Source organism: Myxocyprinus asiaticus, chromosome 27 (genome assembly GCF_019703515.2).
Source record: "Myxocyprinus asiaticus isolate MX2 ecotype Aquarium Trade chromosome 27, UBuf_Myxa_2, whole genome shotgun sequence".
Classification (NCBI taxonomy): Eukaryota; Metazoa; Chordata; class Actinopteri; order Cypriniformes; family Catostomidae; genus Myxocyprinus; species Myxocyprinus asiaticus.
Genome location: NC_059370.1, coordinates 12,557,769 through 12,578,471, shown reverse-complemented (window position 1 = coordinate 12,578,471; position 20,703 = coordinate 12,557,769). Strand labels below are relative to the sequence as shown.

Genomic DNA, 20,703 nt, shown 5'->3' with positions numbered 1-20,703 from the left:
CAGTTGTTTTCAATAAATATGTCTGTTAAATATTTGCTAATGTTGATTCAGTGAATGCGTGTCATGTTCTATATTTAATGTACAATGATCATAATTCAAGGCGAGCACGTCACAGATAAATGCCCCTTTTCAGTGGAATTTAGCATCGGATTTGGAATGGATTAAGTATTTTAAATGGGTTGCATAAGTTTTTTTTTTTTTTTACTGTTTTCTGAAGGTTGGTTTCTCTTTAGACTAGTCGACTAGTCTGTTATAAAACTTCCATTTAAATGACAGTCAAATTAGTCATAGCGCACATCCCTAAAAAAATATATATATAAAATTTGAGGGGGTGGTCTACAGGTCTCCCCCTGCTGCTCAGAATCCTGTAGGAAACACACCTTAAATTGGTGTTCCATGTACAGCTTTAGAAACATCTCTCCAATTAGTAGTACTGAATTTTCAGTGTCTAATTAATCGATATTAACTGAATCGAATCTAGATCTTGTGAATCGAAATTGAATCGAATCGGGGAATCCGTGCAGATACCCAGCCCTACTTATAAAGTCACTTCTTGTAATGTCTGTTCATGCTTTACTTGTCTGCTACAATAATGCCTTTGAATTACATTCATTTGGGGGATTTTCACCACAAATAGTGATGATTTAGGGCTGTAACTAATGATTATTTTGATAATCGACCAATCTAACGATTATTAGAATGACTATTGGAACGATTAATCATTAGCTCTTAGCTGACTATTCAGCTTGTGCCTTGACTTAAAAGGTACTTGCTAACAATAAAGATGACAAAATCATCTTTTGAAAAATACCTCTAAATGACATTCACTGAATTAAAGAAAAATAACAAACTTTAATTCAGTAAAAAAAAAAACTGCAAAAAAATCCTATTATCAAGTGTTTTGACTTGTTTTCCATTTAAAAACAATCCTTAAACAAGATCCATATACTTGAGAAACAACATAAGATATTTAGACTTGCTTTAAGAGAATGTATCTTGAATATAAGTGTATTTTGTATATTAGTGTATTTTTTCACTTGCTCATACATCTGCCAGTGCAGTAATTCAAAATATACTTGTATACAAAATACACTTATATTCAAGATACATTCTCTGAAAACAAGTCGAAATATATTATGCTTCTCAGGTAAATGTATCTTGTTTTAAAGGAGTTGTAGATATTTATATTGAAAAGAAAACCAAAACAACAACAAATCTAAAATGTACTTTGTTGCAGTGTATGGGGCGAAGGCTACCCTCTCAATTTTTTGTTCACTTCGATCCATTTTTAACAAAAAAAAAAAAAGCTTTCTTCTTAATAAAGCTGCGTATTGCCTATTTTCTTCACAATAAGATTCACAGCACAATACATATGTATTGATTCAATACGTCACGAGCCATCATGTAATCCAGTTGCAGCAAGCGTGCACGAGCGATGAGTATCTCCACGCGAGAGTATGTATCAGCCGGGTGCAGTTTCAATCTCTCCCTCTTAGATCGGGTTACTTCATGCAACTCATTGAAGCGGCGCTGACCGCACAAAGAAAAGTTTCAGAATTTGTACTTATTTACATGACCTGCTTCCTTTATTATTTGAACTTTATTCAAGGATGCATTAAAGATGTAACGCCGGGGTGTTTCATTTAAAGATGCTCGAAACTAGTTTTGTTAAAGCAGAACGGCAGCTCCGGCTCCGCTTTATTTCACAACGAGAGTTCTTCTGCATTTACTTATTTAGTAGTTTTGTATAATTCCCTCATACTTGGCAATCTACATCACCTGAAGCTGTTTGGAAAGTTTGAAGTGTGTCTGGACATTGAGCCGTGTCTTCCTCTCCTCAATCAGGCTCGAGCTGCAGTGCTCCTCTCACACGTCATCATTAGCTTCATATGATCTCATGTTGCGTTAAATGAGATCAAACAACTATTCAACGATTTTTTTTTTTGTCAATTCTTTTGTTGTCTAATGTTGACTAATCGTTTCAGCCCTAATCTGATTTAATCAGTACATCATGCGAGTTAATTGTATTAATATTTCAATCAATTTACAGCTTTAATTTTAATCTAAAATGTTGACTAAAATTTTGGAGTGAAAATGTCCATGTCATTTGTGAACTATGCATTTTCTCCAGGAGAATCCATGAAGTTGGCCTCAGGAGAGTTTGCAGAGGATCCCTGTTCTTCAGTGAAAAGAGGCAACATGGTCCGTGCTGCACGTGCCCTTCTGTCTGCTGTCACTCATCTGCTTGTACTGGCGGACATGGCTGATGTATACCAACTCCTGCTTCAGCTCAAACTGGTGAGACACAGATGCTCACACTCAAACTACTTTTACACATTTTGAATGTTCAGTGAAGATGTGACTGGAGGGGTTTTGAAAATGTGGAGCGAATGTACCCAACAATTTCTTGATGGCAGCTCCATCTCTTTTCAGAGCTCACCTCATACCAACTAGCTGAAGTTTTTTCTGGCATAATATCAGGCCAATCATCTTTAATACACACAACACTTGTTGGAACTAAAGTTTAATCTGGAAAGTAGATGAACTGTTGTTTGAGTTCAGTGATGTTAATGTCTAGATTTGGAGTGGGTTGATATCAAGGTTATTTCGAACCTTCATATCTTGCTCCTGCACTTAAGTCCACTGCTGATTTTGGAGTGCCCTTTCATTATCTCTAATCCTCGTCAGTCTCTGGATATGAGCAACAGCTAAAGCCGAGGGGAATGCCACTGGAAACTGGTTTTGGTCCAGAAGTTTTTTATGCTGCTGGTAATGCATACACAGTGGCCTGAGTCTAGTCCTATTTACATGCTCGTGATCTGCGCTGGGGTCGGGCATCTATTGCCCCCCTGGTTTGAATTGCGCAACTCTCTTTGAACTTCCTCCAACAGTGATTCTGTGCATTGCAGACCCATGCACTGTGTGAATATAAACATTTCATGTATTGCAAAAAAAAAAAAATACATTATTAGCACTCAGAGTATGAGTACAAAATTACCTTTTAAAAAAAAAATTGTATCCCCTTTTCTCCCCAATTTGGAATGCCCAATTCCCACTACTTAGTATGTCCTTGTGGTGGCGCGGTTACTCGCCTCAATCCGGGTGGCGGAGGACAAGTCTCAGTTGCCTCCGCTTCTGAGACGGTCAATCTGTGCATCTTATCACGTGGCTCGTTGTGCATGACACTGCGGAGACTCGCAGCATGTGGAGGCTCATGCTACCCTCCGCGATCAACACACAACTTGCCATGCGCCCCATTGAGAGCGAGAACCACTAATTGCATCCACGAGGAGGTTACCCCATGGGACTCTACCCTCCCTAGCAACCGGGCCAATTTGGTTGCTTAGGAGACCTGACTGGAGTCACTCAGCACACCCTGGATTCGAACTAGTGACTCCAGCCGTGGTAGTCGGCGTCAATACTCGCTGAGCTACCTAGGCCCCCACAAAATTACTTTTTAAAGGAATAGTTCACCCCAAAATGATAGTGTCTCATTTACTCACCCTAATGCTGTCACAAACTTGAATGACTTTTTTCTGCTGAACAAAAACAAAGACATATTGATGGAGATATGATGTGAATATATTCATACAATGTAGGTCAATAGAGACCAACAATTTCAAACTCCAAAAAGGACATAAAGGCAGCGTAAAAGTAACCCGTATGGCTTGTGTGGTTTAATCCATGTCTTCTGAAGTGATATGATCAGTTTTGAGTGAGAACAGACCAAAATGTATCTCCTTTACCAAGTACTCCTTGATGAATAGGAGTTGGCAGTGGCACTGTCCATGGTAGATTACCACTAGCACGTTTGTCAGAAGCGAGCGGTTGACAGAGGGCTCTGTTGGGTCTTAAAGCTTTCGTTTTATGCAGCCAGCTATAACTTTTCGTACAACAGCCGAAACTTATGTTGTTTTCCAATAAGTGGGTTGATGGATAAATATGAATAAAAATAGGCAATAGAGTGATGGAAAAATATTTTTTTCAGTGTTGTGGAAAATTAATGTTTTATTAATTCTCATTATGCTTAGTTTCTTTTCTGTTATTTCTTATAAACTGTAAATTGCTTTCTGTAAATGAACCAAACATGTTCATATGCTTAAATAAATTGTTTCTCTTTGTGTAGCTAAGTCAGCTTAAGTTTCTTTGTATGGCCATCTCTGCCAGGGTCAGAGAGGAAAAGGGAGGCCTCTTATCAGAGGACACAGCCGAAGAGTGAAAAACATCATATTATTATGGAATGTACTGAGGAAGACTAGTGTGGATGAAGGATAGAGCATTTCAGGACAGGAACCTGTTCTTGGTAGGTGAAGAAAGATAGGAAGTTCTATGGTAATTACTTTATATTTAGCCAATCATTTAGTTGATATTTTGTCCGTTTAAATATGAATATGCATGATTGTGTTGGATAATATTCTGTAATTTGTAACTAACTGTTTGTAGCTCTCTGAGGTATAGTAGGAGGGCTACCCGGGCTCGTGAGTAAGAATAAGGATTTTCTTTGCTTGAGTTTTTACCACTGGAGTGGCCTGATTCGTTTTACAGGTGAATTTCCACCACAGTGTCAAAAATGAAACTTATCCCAAATGGGTTGAAAGTTGTATTTGCATTTTTATGGCACATTCGAGCACAACTGTTGCACTGTGTAACGCTGCTGCTGTGAGTCATTCATTCTTGCTTTATGCTTTGTGCAGCAGGTAGGCCTGAATTTCATATTTGATTTGTTTGCATTTGGTCGATAGGCTGGTACAAACTAAATTACAGCCACCTTCTCTTTCTGAAAGCAACAAGCTATTGAATCACAGTTTGTGTACTCCTTGATGCTGTGTAGATAGGTCTTATCACGTTTGTGCACAAAATTATTTCACAATGTTGGCAGGCCTGTAAACGCACTGCTCTCCTGAGAGATTCCATTGTAAATGTATGATACTGAGGTGAGTGGATTATTTTTTCAGTGTTGCAATTAGATTTTCATGCCTGTTTTTTATGGTTGAAATAATTTGATGGATGTTTGTGCAAGTGGGAGCAGAAGCCTTCTTGTGGAAGAGTAGGTGCTGTTTTTTCATTTAATTGTTCTGGGAGCTCAGCTTGAATGATTAAATGAGAAGCTTTTTAAATATGCTTGTGTGATCATGAAACACTTTCTTATCTGATTTTGACTAATGTACTAAATTTGACATGCATTTGTATAACTAATGAGAATAAACGTCTATGTAAGGGAAATAATCAAAGTTGCTCAATATCATTTGCCATTTTATTTTTTTTTATTGTTGTGGTTGAATTGTGCATCCGTTACAATCGAACATAGGTGGATAATTTTCTAGCTCACTGGTTAAACTGCACTAATCATCTCTCAGCACAAGGATTTCATATTGATACACACCTGCTTTCTCTGCTTTTCAATTGTACTGCTGTACTACTGTATTTTAAGTACTCTGTAATTCAGTCACAGTCAGGAGCAAATCACAGGGAATTTTCTCCTTAAGGATTTTTCCCTTTGATATATTTGCTTCAGATGGTTCTTTTGCTTTTATGTTTTGGCATGCTTTATAGGAAAGCATGCCATAATATTTATGCATTTAAAAAAAAAAAGTGTAAATGGTAGGAGTGCCCTTGCAATTAGTGCATATTAGGGCTGCAATGGTACACAAAATGGCTTATGGGCAACACTTCTTATTGTGAAGGCTTATTTATACATGACTGCACTATTTCTTCAATGAAATTATAATACAAAACTTAAGAGCCTCATATGCATATTGTATAAAAAGTAAAAGTGTAATTATAATAATTGTAACAAAATTAAGACATAAGCAGTGTAGATTTCGTGCCTCTTGCCTTTCAGCTTGCCAACCACTTGTACTTCATTTTCAGTTTTTTTTCTTTTTTTCAGAAAGATTAAAATATCCACATTATCAGATTAGAGAGTGGATCTGTTAGCATTGACCAATGTCCTGTACTGTTGAAATATTACTCCTATGGCCAGGGCAGCCGATAAGGGAGGAAAACTGCACATTTTGGCGATGGCGGGTGTGGGGGGGTGCAGCTGGACTGGAGGGGGGTTCCATATTGTAGAGCGCATCCAAACGCGGTCAGCGAGAGACGTGATTGTAAACACGGAGACAGTGTGCAACAGCGAAAGCCGGCAGGTTGCGCACGTTTACCTTGATGAAATAACTGTCCCATTTCAGCGAGAGGCTGCTTGAACGCTGTGGCGAGACTAACTTGCACAGGCTGTTTATACTTTGCTCAAAAGACGCGTGGTTGATGTCGCTGCAGATGAGTTATGTTAGATGTGCTTCCTAACACATACCCAACTTCAGTGAAACAGAGCCGACACACAGCCTTCGTCCTGTTCACTTCTCGTTGCCCAGTATTATTGTAGTTTACTGCAAAACCATAATGCTCCCAAACAACAGATTTTAGAGATGGCGGTGGGTCTTCAGTCTCTGGTTTAAGTCTGACATATTTATAATTTTAGTTCCATCACAGCTGGGAAAAATAGCGAGCTAGCGAGCATAAACTTCACAGGCATTTCTTATCCGCAGTTTCTAGTGTGCCATCTGGCGCTCTGTTCTGTTAAGTTTTGGTTCCGTGCAGTCCCGTGTTGCTCCGCAACCTTTTTTTCATTTTTGTTGTATGCGGTTTGTGGTGTTCATTATTTTAATATTGGTTTCACACGTGCTAAAATATGTAATCATTCTTGTGACTGCATGTACCATACCAAAGGCCCTGTATCGGATCCTTTCCGTACGGTTACATGTACAGTTGCAGCCCTAGTGCAGATGCTCCAGATATGTTTAGCTCATGTGGGAGATGCAGGTTTCCAACCTGTGAGGTTTTCTGATCCCATTCTCTCCTCCTTTATTCTTAATAAAAAGGGGAAATGGCCCAGAAAGTTGTGTGCAAGCCTATATTAATATGTCTTTTTGGGGCCTGTAGCACAAAAGTCAGAGATTTATGCCAGATCAACCAACACAAAGGCAAAGCCTGCAGGATAAACTTACAAATGATCATTTCAAATGTCACACATAATCTATTGCTAAAATGGGATTTCAGTGAGACATTAAGATTTAAGTTTTTTTCTTTGAAGGTGCTCTCACTAATGTGTTACATTGGCTGATATACAGTGCATTCAGAAAGTAGCCTATTCAGACCCTTTCATTTATTTTCAATTTTATTTGTTATAGCCTTATGCTAAAATGCTTTTTATTATTCCACACTTAATACCCCATAATGACAAAGCAAAAATGAGATTTTTGATAACTTTGCAAAAATGATTAAAAATAAAAAAACTGATATCACATTGACATAAGTATTCAGACCCTTAACTCTGTTTTTAGCTGAAGCACCTTTTGGCAGCGATTACAGCCTCAAGTCTTTTTTGGTATGATGTGGCAAGCTTTGCACACCTGGAATTGGGGATTTTCTGCCATTCTTCTCAGCAGATCCTTTCAAGCTCTGTCAGGTTGGATGGGGACCGACAGCCATTTTCAGGTCTCTTCAGTAATGTTCGTTTGGGTTCAAGTCCGGACTCTGGCTAGGCCACTCAAGGACATTGACAGAGTTGTCCCTAAGCCACTCTTGCATTGTCTTTGCTGTGTGCTTGAGGTGTTTGTCCTGTTGGAAGGTGAACCTTCGGCCCAGTCTGAGGTCCTGAGTACTCTGGACCAGGTTTTCATTAAGGAAATCTCTATTTTGCTGTGTTCAGCTTTGCTTCAACCCTGACCAGTCCCCCAGTTCCTGCTGCTGAAAAACACCCCCACAGCATGATGCTACCACCACCATGCTTCACCGTTGGGGTGGTATTGTGCAGGTAATGAGCGGTGCCTGGTTTCCTCTAGACATGACGCCTGGATTTGAGGCCAAACAGTTCAATCTTCCTTTCATCAGACCAGAGAATCTTGTTTCTCACAGTCTGAGAGTCTTTAGGTGATTTTTGCTAATTACAAGCGGGCTTTCATGTGTCTTGCAATGAGAGGCTTCCGTCTGACCACTTTGCCATAAAGCCCGGATCGGTGGAGTGTTGCAGTGATGGTTGTCCTTCTGCAAGTTTCTCGCATCTCCACTCATGATCTCTAGAGCTCAACCAGAGTGACCATTGGGTTCTTGATCACCTCTCTTACCAAGGCCCTCTCCCCCAATTGCTCAGTTTGGCTGGGCAGCCAGCTGTAGGAAGAGTCCTGGTCGGTCCAACCTTCTTCCATTTTAAGAATTATGGAGGCCACTGTGCTCTTGGGAACCTTCAGTCCAGCCGAAATGTTTTTGTAGCCTTCACCAGATCTGTGCCTCGACACGATCCTTTCTCTGAGCTCTGCAGGCAGTTCCTTTAACCTCATGGCTTGGTTTTTCCTCTATGCATTTTCAGCTGTGAGACCTTATATGGACAGGTGTGTGCCTTTCCAAATCATGTCCAATCAATTGAATTTTCCACAGGTGAACTCCAGTCAAAGTGTAGAAACATCTCAAAGATGATCCAGAGAAATGGGATGCACCTGAGCTAAATTTCAAGTGTCATAGCAAAGGGTCTAAATACATACGTCAATGTGATATTTCAGTTTTACCAAGATAAAACAAGAAGCGTTTGGCTGGCCATGTGTTCAACACGGCTCCATGCAATATATGTATTTTTTTAGGCTACTGATATGACTGTATTCATCATCTCATGTGAATGTACATGATTTCAAACATTTTCAAAAGTTTGACTGGCCCTGAAATTCGGCACAGGATTGCTTGTATTGCGCACAATTTTAACCATTTCCGCATGTTTCACATTCACAATGCAGGGAAATCCCTGACACGTTTATTCACTTTAACCTGTAGTTAAGAATTAGTCAATGGAACATTGCAGATGAACAAATTAAAATAAAAATTCTATGTAGTTTTTCTGTTGTCTTATACTGTAATTCTAGCAGTAAGGTGCGGTCATGCATACTTTCTCACAGCGAAATTCCACGGGCAAAGATGGCTTGTGTGGACGTAGAGCACGTGTAAAACCAGCAAAAATAAAATTGTCAAACAGCTTTTTTTAATGCTGCACTTTATACTAATGAGACTTAAGTTATAAAGAGTTCAGTTAAAAACTCACCACTAAAATTATATATTTGTTCTTTGTAAATATTCAGTGTCAAAAGAAAACTAGAGGTAAGAATTAATAAAAGAACTCCCCCATTAGTTTTATGTGTGATTTGATGAAAAATGTCTGTTTTTAGTAGTACCCCCCCCAATGTGAGGCATCATATTGGGAATTTCCCCCTCCCCATTTTCAGACATGATTTTCAGGCCCTGATTGATTTTGTGTAAAACCTTTTTAATGAGTGCACTTTAACCATTTGTAATGCTTAACCTACAGGTGGAGGAGAGCCTGGTGAAGGTACGTAATGCTGGCACTGAGCAAGATTTGGGCATCCAGTACAAAGCTCTAAAGCCGGAGGTGGACAAACTGAACATGATGGCCGCCAAGAGGCAGCAGGTATAGTTCAGCTACTCCTCATAGTACCTACTGTTTTCTTTACCTGAAGAGATGTTATATCATTCGGTTATGCACTGACATCAAATAACATTACATCTTCCACCCACATGTGCAGCGAAGAGCTTTGTACCTCTGGTTGATTTGATGGGTATAAGCATGAACAAACTTCTTAATATTGGTCGGGGAGGGGAAAACAAGAATAGTTTGGAGCAGCCTGAGTGACAAAATCCATTAAAATAATATGAGAATTCAGTCTTTGGGATTTTTTTGGGCTTATTGGGTTAAACAGTAGTCAACAGTGATGGATTTCTGGATGAATTATCCAGGTGAACTCACTGACTAATGGAATTAACATTGTTTCGCTATTGAGAAGAGATTACAGTATTTTGATGATGCTAATTATTTATCTGTGCATATATAGAGTGAAGCTGTTCATTTGATATTTATTCAGTTTGATTTTCCCCTCTGCTTAGCTGGGTTCTAAGTTTATAATTTCTTGAATCAGTCAGCAGACGCTCTGCCTTTACTTCCAAGGTGCAAATTGCTCCGCTATTAATTTTTTTTCTTCAACTTTCTCTAATCTCTATGGAAAACGTTTTAGCTCCTTAAAGGAAGAGGTAATTTTTGTGTGGAAAACACATTGACCGTGTAAAACTATGCTGCAGATTGCCAGGCTGTGCTTTAATGATCTGATTATGAGCATGTGTGGTCCCTTGGGGGTGAAGAGGCATTGCTCTATCAAAATGCTTCAGTGTCCTTATTATGACAGGTCTTTAACATCACCCCTGAACCCTCCCTCTTTCCCTCTATACGACAGGAGCTCAAGGACGTCCATCACAAAGACCAAATGGCAGCGGCCCGTGGCGTCCTGCAGAGGAACGTTCCAATGCTGTATACAGCCTCGCGTGCATGCCTGCAGCATCCAGACGTGGCCGCATACAAGGCCAACCGTGACCTCATCTACAAGCAGCTGCAGCACGCTGTCTCTGGCATATCTAATGCAGCCCAGGCTACCAGCAGTGAGGACTCTAGTTTCTCCCACCCTGCAGGTGGTGGAGAGCTGGCCTACGCCCTTAACAACTTTGATGTAAGTAGTGTTTCCTACAGGATTTTTTTTTTTTTTTTTACCATGCTAAACAATAACAATGCTGTTTTTATTGCATTTATTACAACTCAAACTTAAATGTTACAAATCAGATGTGTTTTTACCATGTTGTCATATGAACAACCAGTTCATGTTTTTCAAATTTGCATTTTTAAAGGAGTAGTTCACCCAAGTTTCTGTTGTCATTTACTCACCTTCATGTCATTCTTAACCCATATGACTTTGTTTTTCATGGAACACAAAAGGAGATCTTGAGCAAAATGCTGGCCTCAGTCACTATTCACTTTCATAGCATGGAAAAAAGTTAGGGTAACATTAGACTTGCCACAATATCATAATTTTCACACCGGTGCGGTGTTCACGTTCAGACCAACTAACACAGGGATTACCGCTGGCTGGACATTAAGTGGTACTATGGGGTAATTTTCGTTAAGCAATAGCCTATACAATAACGCAAGGCAGGGGGCCTGGGTAGCTCAGCGAATATTGACGCTGACTACCACCCCTGGAGTCGCGAGTTTGATTCCAGGGCATGCTGAGTGACTCCAGCCAGGTCTCCTAAGCAACCAAATTGGCCCGGTTGCTAGGGAGGGTAGAGTCACATGGGGTAACCTCCTCGTGGTCGCGAATAGTGGTTTTTGCTCACAATGTGGCACGTGGTAAGTTGTGTGTGGATCGCAGAGAGTAGCTTGAGCCTTCACATGCTGGGAGTCTCCGCGGTGTCATGCGTGACGAGCCACGTGATAAGATGCGTGGATTGACTGTCTCAGAAGCGGAGGCAACTGAGACTTGGTAAGTAACTGTGTCACCACGAGGATCTACTAAGTAGTGGAAATTGGGCTTTCCAAATTGGGAGAAAAGGGGAAAAAAATAGAAAAATAAAATAACGCAAGGCAGCTATTTTAACTAAAAATTCTAATGAAACTGAAAAAAATGAAGTGCAATTAAAATGTGTATTCAACTTTTTGAAAGATGGCTTTTCAGCAGTTGTGAAGGGCAACATCTCTTTGGCAACAAACCTATTTCATCTGTGCGTTCTCTCCATCATGGGCTACTGGTCGGATATTTCGTTGTCCGTGCAAATACATCACTTATTGTGGGTTGTTGCAGGTTTAATGTTGGTGTTTTATTACCTTTCATCCCAGGACCCAGTTTAGCTGTTTCGGAAGGGTAATGACTTTGTGTGTGAATACATTTTTGTTCCCTCCTAGGGCTGGGCGATATGCAAGAAATATGTTGACTTTTTTTTTTTTTTTTATATAAAATATACAGTATCCAAGTACATCGTCAACCCCCTGGCTGAGGGATCGGTGAATTTAATGGGGTTTTTTTTTGTGATTTTGCATTGAAAATTAAATTAATTTATTTAAAAAACGAAAAACTTAAACCAAAGACATTTCTGAATTCAAATTGCACTTCAAATTAAACAAAAAAGCAATTAAAATAATGAAGTGGTCAAAAAAACAAATACATATATAACCACCTTTTCATTTACCGTCAAGCAAGTATCCGTCTATGACAACAGGTGGAAAATTACTAATACAAATTAAGATCTAAAAACAATTATAAATTTAAACAATTTATAATGATGATGATAATCACTGAAATATAAATCATGTTTCAAGGTGAACATGTTTTTGTATTTTATGATTTAATCACAGATGTATAGGCTATATATAAAGTGACCCTGCAGAGTTGCGCTCGCAACACACTGCTCTGTCTCTCCAAACAGTGCGTCAGACATGCGCATAGATGGCTTTTCTGTCATGTGTTTTTAAAAATATTATAAAGTGTTTCTTCAAGCACGTATCTGAGAGTCCAGCAGCATTTCTTGTGTCATTCCGAATTCGAGATGCCTTACAGTTACCCACCATGCACATTATATTCACTACCTGCAATTAAATGTCTTCTGTCAGTGCGCATACTTTGCTGCCTGTGTAATTTGATACATTGGTAAAGAACATTGGGCTTTCAATGCGTTATTTAGGTTCATTTATCATGGGTTGCAAACTCTTCATTAGGCAACTATTCTTTATTTAAGGCTATTCTATTTGTTAGGTTATTGTATTGATATTGGAATTTCCATTCATAATGTTTCCCCCCTTTACCCAGTATAAAGTTTCACACTGGTGTTGTCCCTTGTACCGAGTAAAACCGGTAACACCGTACACCATGGCAACCCTTGGTAACATTCTCCCGAAGATCTTTTGAGTTCCATGAAAAAAGTCATCAGGTAAATGATGACACCATTTTTGGGTGAAGAATTCCTTTAACAGTGCTTCCATAAAGAATATAGTACCTGTTCTCAGCATATTTTGAGTTGTACATAAGAAATAACCAGTGGTTCAGTGAGCAAAATCATCCGAGCCGATTGAGTGAGGAAGTGAGTTATTAAAACATTAATTTGTAATTATTAATGAATTAATTATTAAAATCTGATTAATTAAAAAAAAAAAAAAAAATGTAACTACCCTTCCATTTGCCGTCACTCAAGTATCCATCTATATATCCAGGCTATATATACAGTGAGCCTGCAGAGTTGTGTTCACAATCCATGATAAGTGCTAACTGCTTTGTGGAAATAAATCAAACTAAACCCTAATCACCTCTTTGCAGAATTCTCATAGATGACACTATTTCAGTAAACTGTTTTCAAATGACTTAAACGGAAAAGGCATGCGCATGTTCAACAAGACACGCTCCCACTAAACACGCAGCGAATCAGACTCACGCATTGACTGCTTATCTGTCATCTGTTTTAAAAATAATAAAAGTATTTCTTCAAAAGCGCATCTTTAAGCGCTTTCCTACATCAAGTTCCGGTACTTTTCCCTAAGTAACTCTCCAGATAAGAGCTCTTAAAGGGGTCATTACATACTTTAAGACTTCAGTGTAAATGCTCACTGTTCTGATTGGCTAACTTCATGCAGTCCCTCAAATACAGCCATGTTTGAAACTCAGTTGAAAGAAAATGAACAAACTTTATATTATAATTGATAAAACTGCATTTCAGGGTTAACACAACGTACACCCAACACATTTCATCTGAATGTATAAAAGTGTCCCCTAAAGCACAGCAACTATCAAACAGTCATGATATTTGAAACATTCGTGAATGAAACTGTTTACTCGAAGGTCTTGAAATGTTTAACTCCCCCATCCTTCAATAACAGTTCCTTTCCAAAGCTTGAATCATATTGTGACTGGTTCAAGCAATCCGCGCTTATATTAGCCGTGAACACATACAGTGCACGCTGAAATGTTCTGAATACGCAAGCGTAATACAGTCCATGGTGATGTTGGGTGCTTCAACAGGCCAAAGCAGAGACGCTTGTCTTACATTTCACATCTTCCGTGTTTGTTTACACACTGGATTGCATGTGTTTCTCCCAGTTGCAGCAGCAGAATGAAACGCGTTTTTAAAAGTTGTGCTTGTACCATATAGTGCATGTGTTCAGAATTCTAACAACTACAAATAGCACAGATGGGTGCAAACACCTTCAAAACAGCACAGCAGCTAGATGAAACAGGATGGAGGTCTCCTTTTTAGAGTCCTAACTTGACATGACATTGCGTCTTTTAAAAGCGGTGCGAGATTAATGTTAACGGCCAAAGCCGTTCATGTAGTGCAGATTTATATAGAAAAACATTTAAATACAGATAGGCACACAAAGGTGTCCTTTTGGATGAATGACAGGCCCATGTTTCTCCTCTTCACCTGTGAGTGTGACTGTCTGAGCACCAGTGGGCGGGGCCAAGGGTGCAGTGATGGAAAAATAGGTGTTGATGTCTTGCAGGAGGCAGTCATATGTAGATGTATTTAGTCCTTGTGACGTCACAAGTTCTCCAAATTTCTGGAGCCTGTTTTAAATAAAAGCTCTTTCTTTTAAAGGAAGAAGTTTTCAGTTCTGAAACTTAAAGTACGTTTTTAAAATTTGATTCGTCATATCATGACTCCTTTAAGAGAAAAGGCACACTTGACAAGACTTTTCCCTCTTGCATACGCACGCACAAAAGTAACCCCCATAGTGACGTCATCTAGTGTCGATCATTTTTCTTCTGCTGTTCAGGAGCTTAAAAGTCAGTCTAAAGTGCCGCTTATCAGCTTAGAGGAACTACAGTTCCTCGTGCAAAAGTGACAAAAGTTCCATTGCAGGAACGAAAAAGGACCTTTTGTGTCTAATAGCATTTCTTGTCATGTCACTCGGAGACGTCTTGCATTTACCCCACCACAATAGTCTACCCTAGTGGTCGACTGATATGGGGTTTTTAATTGCCAATGCAGATATCCAGAGAGCAGGGTGGCCGATACATCACACAATTTAATATAGTAAATAACATAAACATAAAATTGCTAAAGAAAAATAATAAACTCTTATTTAGCACTATATTTACTCAATTTCACATTTTGTAAAAAATGTGAAAATTATTTTTTTTAAATGGTAGATGGCAGTTTCTTCTGTTTTCTGTTTAGTCATAAAATTTTTGTAATTTATTTGCATATGAAGAAATTGTTAATATATTAGAAGGAAATAACATTACACACAGCAGTCCAGCAACAATGGATGGCATGTCCACTTTAACAATCGCATTTACTCAAATACCGAATCAAACCAATTGTACATACAGTGAATAGTGAATAAGACATTTACTTATAGCACACGTGAAGCGCTTTTACCTTGAAGTTGCATCAGAGACTGTTTGGCAGAGACGGGCCACTTCTATTAAAATGAATGGGAGAAATTAGAATGCCCAACTGCAGCCAGTGGTCAGTGGATGTAGATAGGAAGTTCCGCCTTACAGGTAAAAGAGCCAATCACCTTTTAGATACAGACACCTGTCAATCATCTCGAGAACGTGCATTTGCTATAAAAGCTGGGAAAACTGCGTTTTTTAGGGTATTCTGAGGTAAAGAAGCACAATTTATGATACCAGTGTTGTCAGATATATTACTGCTGATTTGAAATGTTCTTTGATCGTAATCTTGACCAGCCGTTTTAGAGATTTCGGTACTTCCCAATCAAGTAGATTGGAGCTACACTGTCATGATTGGATATAGCCTCCCGAGAGCATCAGTGGACTGACTTGCTAGGAATACTTTGGTTGCACTTACGTGCTAATGCGGATCCAGGGCGAGCCTCAATATCCTGACAGTTTAAATAGCCTGGATCGCCTGCTTGGGTTGTCATCATGATTTGCGAATCAGAGGAACTTTTGATTCTGGCTGATAGAATACGTGCTTCAGAGGAAGATATTAGATGAGCGCTTGATGGGAAGAAAATGCTGGATTTTCATGAGGTTCGTGAATTACAGCTGTTTAAATGAGATCTGCATATTTGCAAAAAATATTTGCCTTTTATCATTATGATAGTTAGAAGTTACAGGGAACTGCTGAGGAGAGGCTGATGGAATTCGTGCTTTAGAGGTAAATAAATGAGCGCTCCACAGGATGCTGGATCTGCTGAAGTTGTGTGAGGTTTGATTATTACATCTGTTTAAAAGAGATATGCGCATATTTGCAGACGGTGTATATATATATATATATATATATATATATATATATATATATATATATATATATATATATATATATATATATATATATAGTTTTATTGATATTTGCCTTTTTATTATTAGACAAGACAGTTAAAAGTTAAAGGGAATTGTTGAGGAGAGAGAGGAAGAATGAAACATTATGAGCTCAAACGCATCTGCTGCGGCTCTGATATGCGGACCATTTAAATGACACTGTGTAGCACAACGGTCTATTATTGTAGTAACACGATGCATGTAACAACAGAACGAACCGTGACTGGTCGTTTACATGTCTCAATCACTTCACATGCAAGCAGCCGATTTTCTGCGCCCTCAAGAAAAAATCTGCCAAACAGGAAAATTTATCGGCCTTGCAATATATTGGTCGACCACTGGTCTACCAGCCTATATCTATGCTACTATTTAATATATTTGGCAACTTCTCTGCTCCATGGTTTTGCAATTTCCCGATATTGTTGATCATTCTCTGTCAGTGAGTGATGTAATCGGGATATTTGTCATATCATCGATATCCGATTACATCATCCTATAGCCCAGCCCTATTGACTAAATATTGTAAATATATTATTGGAGCGCTCCATCTTTTTTTTTTCTTTAATAGAACTAATACATGCGCAGTGACGCTGTAGATTCAGCAGCTCCACTCATGAATAGTGGTATAGGATACACTGTAATTCCTTGGGCTGTCGTTGGATGTCACATTTTGGACCAGTTTCTCTGATCCAGACCAAAATAGCTAACTAATAAGTGGCGTCAGTGGAGAATTGTCATTCAGCGTCAAGACCAAGACTAAACTGAGAAACTGCCTCTGTCTAATTGAAGGAACGTGCTCTGTGTGCATTGTTATTGATTGAGCAGTTTTGGGCACTACACATATTGGATTGTCAAACCATACTGCAACCTACTGTGAAGTGCCTTTCTCAAGGGCACAATGGGCATAGAATAGGATTGTGACCGTAGGAAGATTTCACTCTGTTGAAAGTTTATGGATAGTTGGCATGAAATACTTTTGGAAAGTTCACATGTACTGTGGTATACTGTGCTTTACAACCATTTAAATCTATCTTAAACTGCATTTTGCAAATATATATTTTTTTTCATAATTTGTATGCATGCATAGTAGGCTTGGGATTGATGCATTTTCATGCATCGATAATCAGAAAATGTTCCTGATGATTATTGGGCTATATTGGTATTTGTTTTCAGATAAATTGGGCTACTCGTCCCACAATAGTTTTTGTCTCTTCACACATATTTTTATTAATTTTTTTAATCAGAATATTATTTTCTAAGAAGGCACACACCGCCGCTCCTATGACTCCGGAGGCTGCTCAGAATTCTGCAGCATCGCGGAGAACAACTCGGCATAGTTTTCCAAGAAATTTGACCCAAATCATTACTTGAATTGTATAGGACAAATCATACAGGAAATTGATTATTTGCTCATTATTTTGCATTATATCACAGGTTGATGTATTGTGTATACGGTATGTATCTTTCATATACCCTACACAATGTATTTTCAGGATGTTTCTTTTTTTTTTTTTTTTTTTTTGTGGTTTGACTGCTGGAATGAAACCTATTCAAGGCTACATACAGAGAAATTGCATAATAAATATTGGCATTTCTATTTGTTTAGTTTGCGCTGTTATACCAGTTTCATACACTTGCCTGCAAATTCATCACTTTTCATTCTTGAAGTACCAAAACCTTAGTGACTTTGTGTTGTGACTAGATTCATAGCTTTGAACTGCACCTGCACTGCATCAACATATCCATAAGTATTAAAGGTATAGTTCATCCAAAAATTAAATGAAAGAAAATTGATCATTTACTCACCCTCATGCCATTCCAGATGTGTATGACTTTCTTCTGCTGAACACAAAGATTTTTAGTAGAATATCTCAGCTCTGTAGGTCCACACAATGCAAATGAATGGAGATCAGACCTTTTGTAGCTCCAAAAATCACATAAAGGAAACAAAGTAGTAATCCATATGACTCCAGTGGTTAAATCCATGTCTTCAGAAGTGATATAATAGGTGAGTGAGAAACGGATCAAAATTAAAGTCCACTTTAACTGTCACTTTTACATCTGAAAGTCACATGTGGTGCCTGTGTAGTTTCACTTTCACATCTGAAAGTTAAAGTAGAGATTTAGAGTTAAAAAAGGACTTAAATATTGTTCTTGTTCTCACCCACCACTATTGTAATGCTTCTGAAGATATGGATTTAAACACTGGAGTCATATGGATTACTTTTACGTTTCCTTTGTGTTTTTGGAGCTACAAAGGTCTGATCACCATTGATTTGCATTGTATGGACCTACAGAGTGGAGATATTCTTCTAAAACTTTTTGTTTGTGTTCAGCAGAAGAAAGTCATGCACATCTGGGATGGCATGAGGATAGCAAATGATGAGAGAATTTTTAATTTTTGGGTGAACTATCCCTTTAAAAGTAGCCGACATTTAAATTAGAAGCCTAATGTGTGCTTTTAAATTTAGTGTCATTTGGCCTTAATGTAGTCTGGCGTGATAGCTTTGGGAGACCACAAGGTGGTGATGAAACATTTACTGTACTTAAAGGTTTAGTTATACTGCAATTTCTTTGTCATAAATTCTCCTCCCTGCCCATTAGGGGACGATATGCACGAAGAATGTGTATCACCAAAAACAGAAAAACAGCCTGTTCTTTGTCCCCCACTTTGCTCTGTACATTTTCATACTTTTTAAGTGTCGATCATGTGCCTGATTAATTGAGAGGCTAGATGGAATATTCATACTTTTAACTAATAATTTTTCCCACAGTTCGGTAAGCATTTGCATCACTGTTCATCAAGTTTAATGACTCATCTGAATCGTAGAGTTTGGCAAAGAAAATAAAGCGCCAAATAGACGTGCGCAGTTATAACCTCCGCTAATGCACCTGTATGGCTCTGTAGATGGACACACTCCACCTGTGTTTCACATGGGTCAACTTTCTACAGAGAGAAGCTGTCCTATTAACTGTTAGCATTTTAAATTAATTGATGACATCATAGTTCTGCATGCATTAATGTGTAGTTGAAAATGGCAAGCAGAGAAAACAAGCCGCAAGATGGAGAAGCCCCTGTGTCATTTAAGTCTCCTGTCTGGGAACTTTTCCTTTTTGCAGTCAGTCACAACAGCGATGGACGATGGTCTAAAAACGTTAACAAAACGGCCGCTGTTTGTAGAAATTGCTGGACGCGAGTGCCTTACAGACATCGATATGAGCTTTTTACTCCGACATCACCCGAGAATAGATAGCGTGTGGTGTGCACAGAGCAGGTGAGCCCAAAACTGGACAGACTTCCTTCCCTTTTAAGCAGTCACTTGGTGCTCGTTCGGACAGACATGAAACAAAATCTATGTTGAATATACGTTGAGTTGAGTTTGAAATGCACTTTGACGCATGTAGCGTAATAATACAGGTATTTAAAATGTTGAGTTAGAAATAAGAATTTTATTTTTAACTTAATGAAAATTAACCATGGTTTTACTATAGTAATATTTTGTGGTTACTATGATTTTAGTACAAATGCAATGTTTAAACTATGGTTACTGTAGCAAAACCATGTTGATTTGTATTGAGGGCAAATCTCTTGAAGTGTTTACCAAATAGAATATTTTTACTTTGGATTTGGCAGTAATATATTTTTTTCTGAACATAAATACTGAGACGTACTGTAACCGTATGGGGGGGCCAATTTATTTGTTAAAATTAGGAATGGGACGATATATGACATGAGGGAATCTTGATTCGATATAATAACAAAATATTACAAATTTGTTTAGTTTCTGAAAAGATGTTTGAGCATAATGCACATTTATAATTTGTCACATTAAATGAATGGCTTGATCAAGCTCTGGGATTGAGAAAATAGATTTTGTATATAGATGTTGGAAAAAATCATGGAAAATGTTGCCTTGAAACATTATGAAATATGCAGTCCCTAGTAGACCTTAGACATGGCTTAAGGTTTTGAAGAGCCACAACAACTCTTAATAGCTAAATCATTCATTCATAATCATGATTTTGACCCTCATAACCCATGTTCAACTACTGGTCACAGCAAATATTAGATTATTCATACACTACTTAAACATGTAGGTACAACCAGCAATGTTTGCTACTGAATTTGATCTTTCAGATTGGTCAGGCTGTGGCTGAAATACAAAGCCTGGTTAAAACTTTTCAGAAGCATATGAAAATTCTGCCATTTGTAGGTGCACAGAGTTTTGTAGCCAGTGATGAAGATAAGAATACTGTCAGAGGGATTGAACAGCAGGAAGTTCATCACCCTCTGAAACTGATCCACACAAGAGGCATTTTACCAACAAAGAGTGCAAGAGCAGCTCTGACAAATCCGGTGTCAAGAAAACTGTAATCCAGGATTGAATCAGATTAAATTTGTATGTTCAAACAAAGCTGAGCTACTGACTTTATAGAGTCTTTCACAAGTTTTAATGTCTACTGCAGAGTTGAACCAGGTCACTACTTTGGCAGTTCAAACACCAAAAGTTTATAGGATATAGTGCATAGATTTTACTGT

At 38.4% G+C, this 20,703-nt stretch overlaps 1 protein-coding gene across 3 annotated transcripts in view; it reads left to right on the top strand.

The window, feature by feature from the left end:
- The window catches only part of LOC127418297 (catenin alpha-1-like), a 141,140-nt gene that overhangs the window by 8,979 nt on the left and 111,458 nt on the right, over positions 1-20,703 (top strand). For all 3 annotated transcript variants that reach the window (XM_051658823.1, XM_051658825.1, XM_051658824.1), the window contains exons 4-6: positions 2,132-2,298; positions 9,350-9,469; positions 10,287-10,556. In XM_051658823.1, coding sequence (XP_051514783.1) covers positions 2,132-2,298; positions 9,350-9,469; positions 10,287-10,556 — 557 coding nt within the window. The remainder of the gene's footprint in view (positions 1-2,131; positions 2,299-9,349; positions 9,470-10,286; positions 10,557-20,703) is intronic.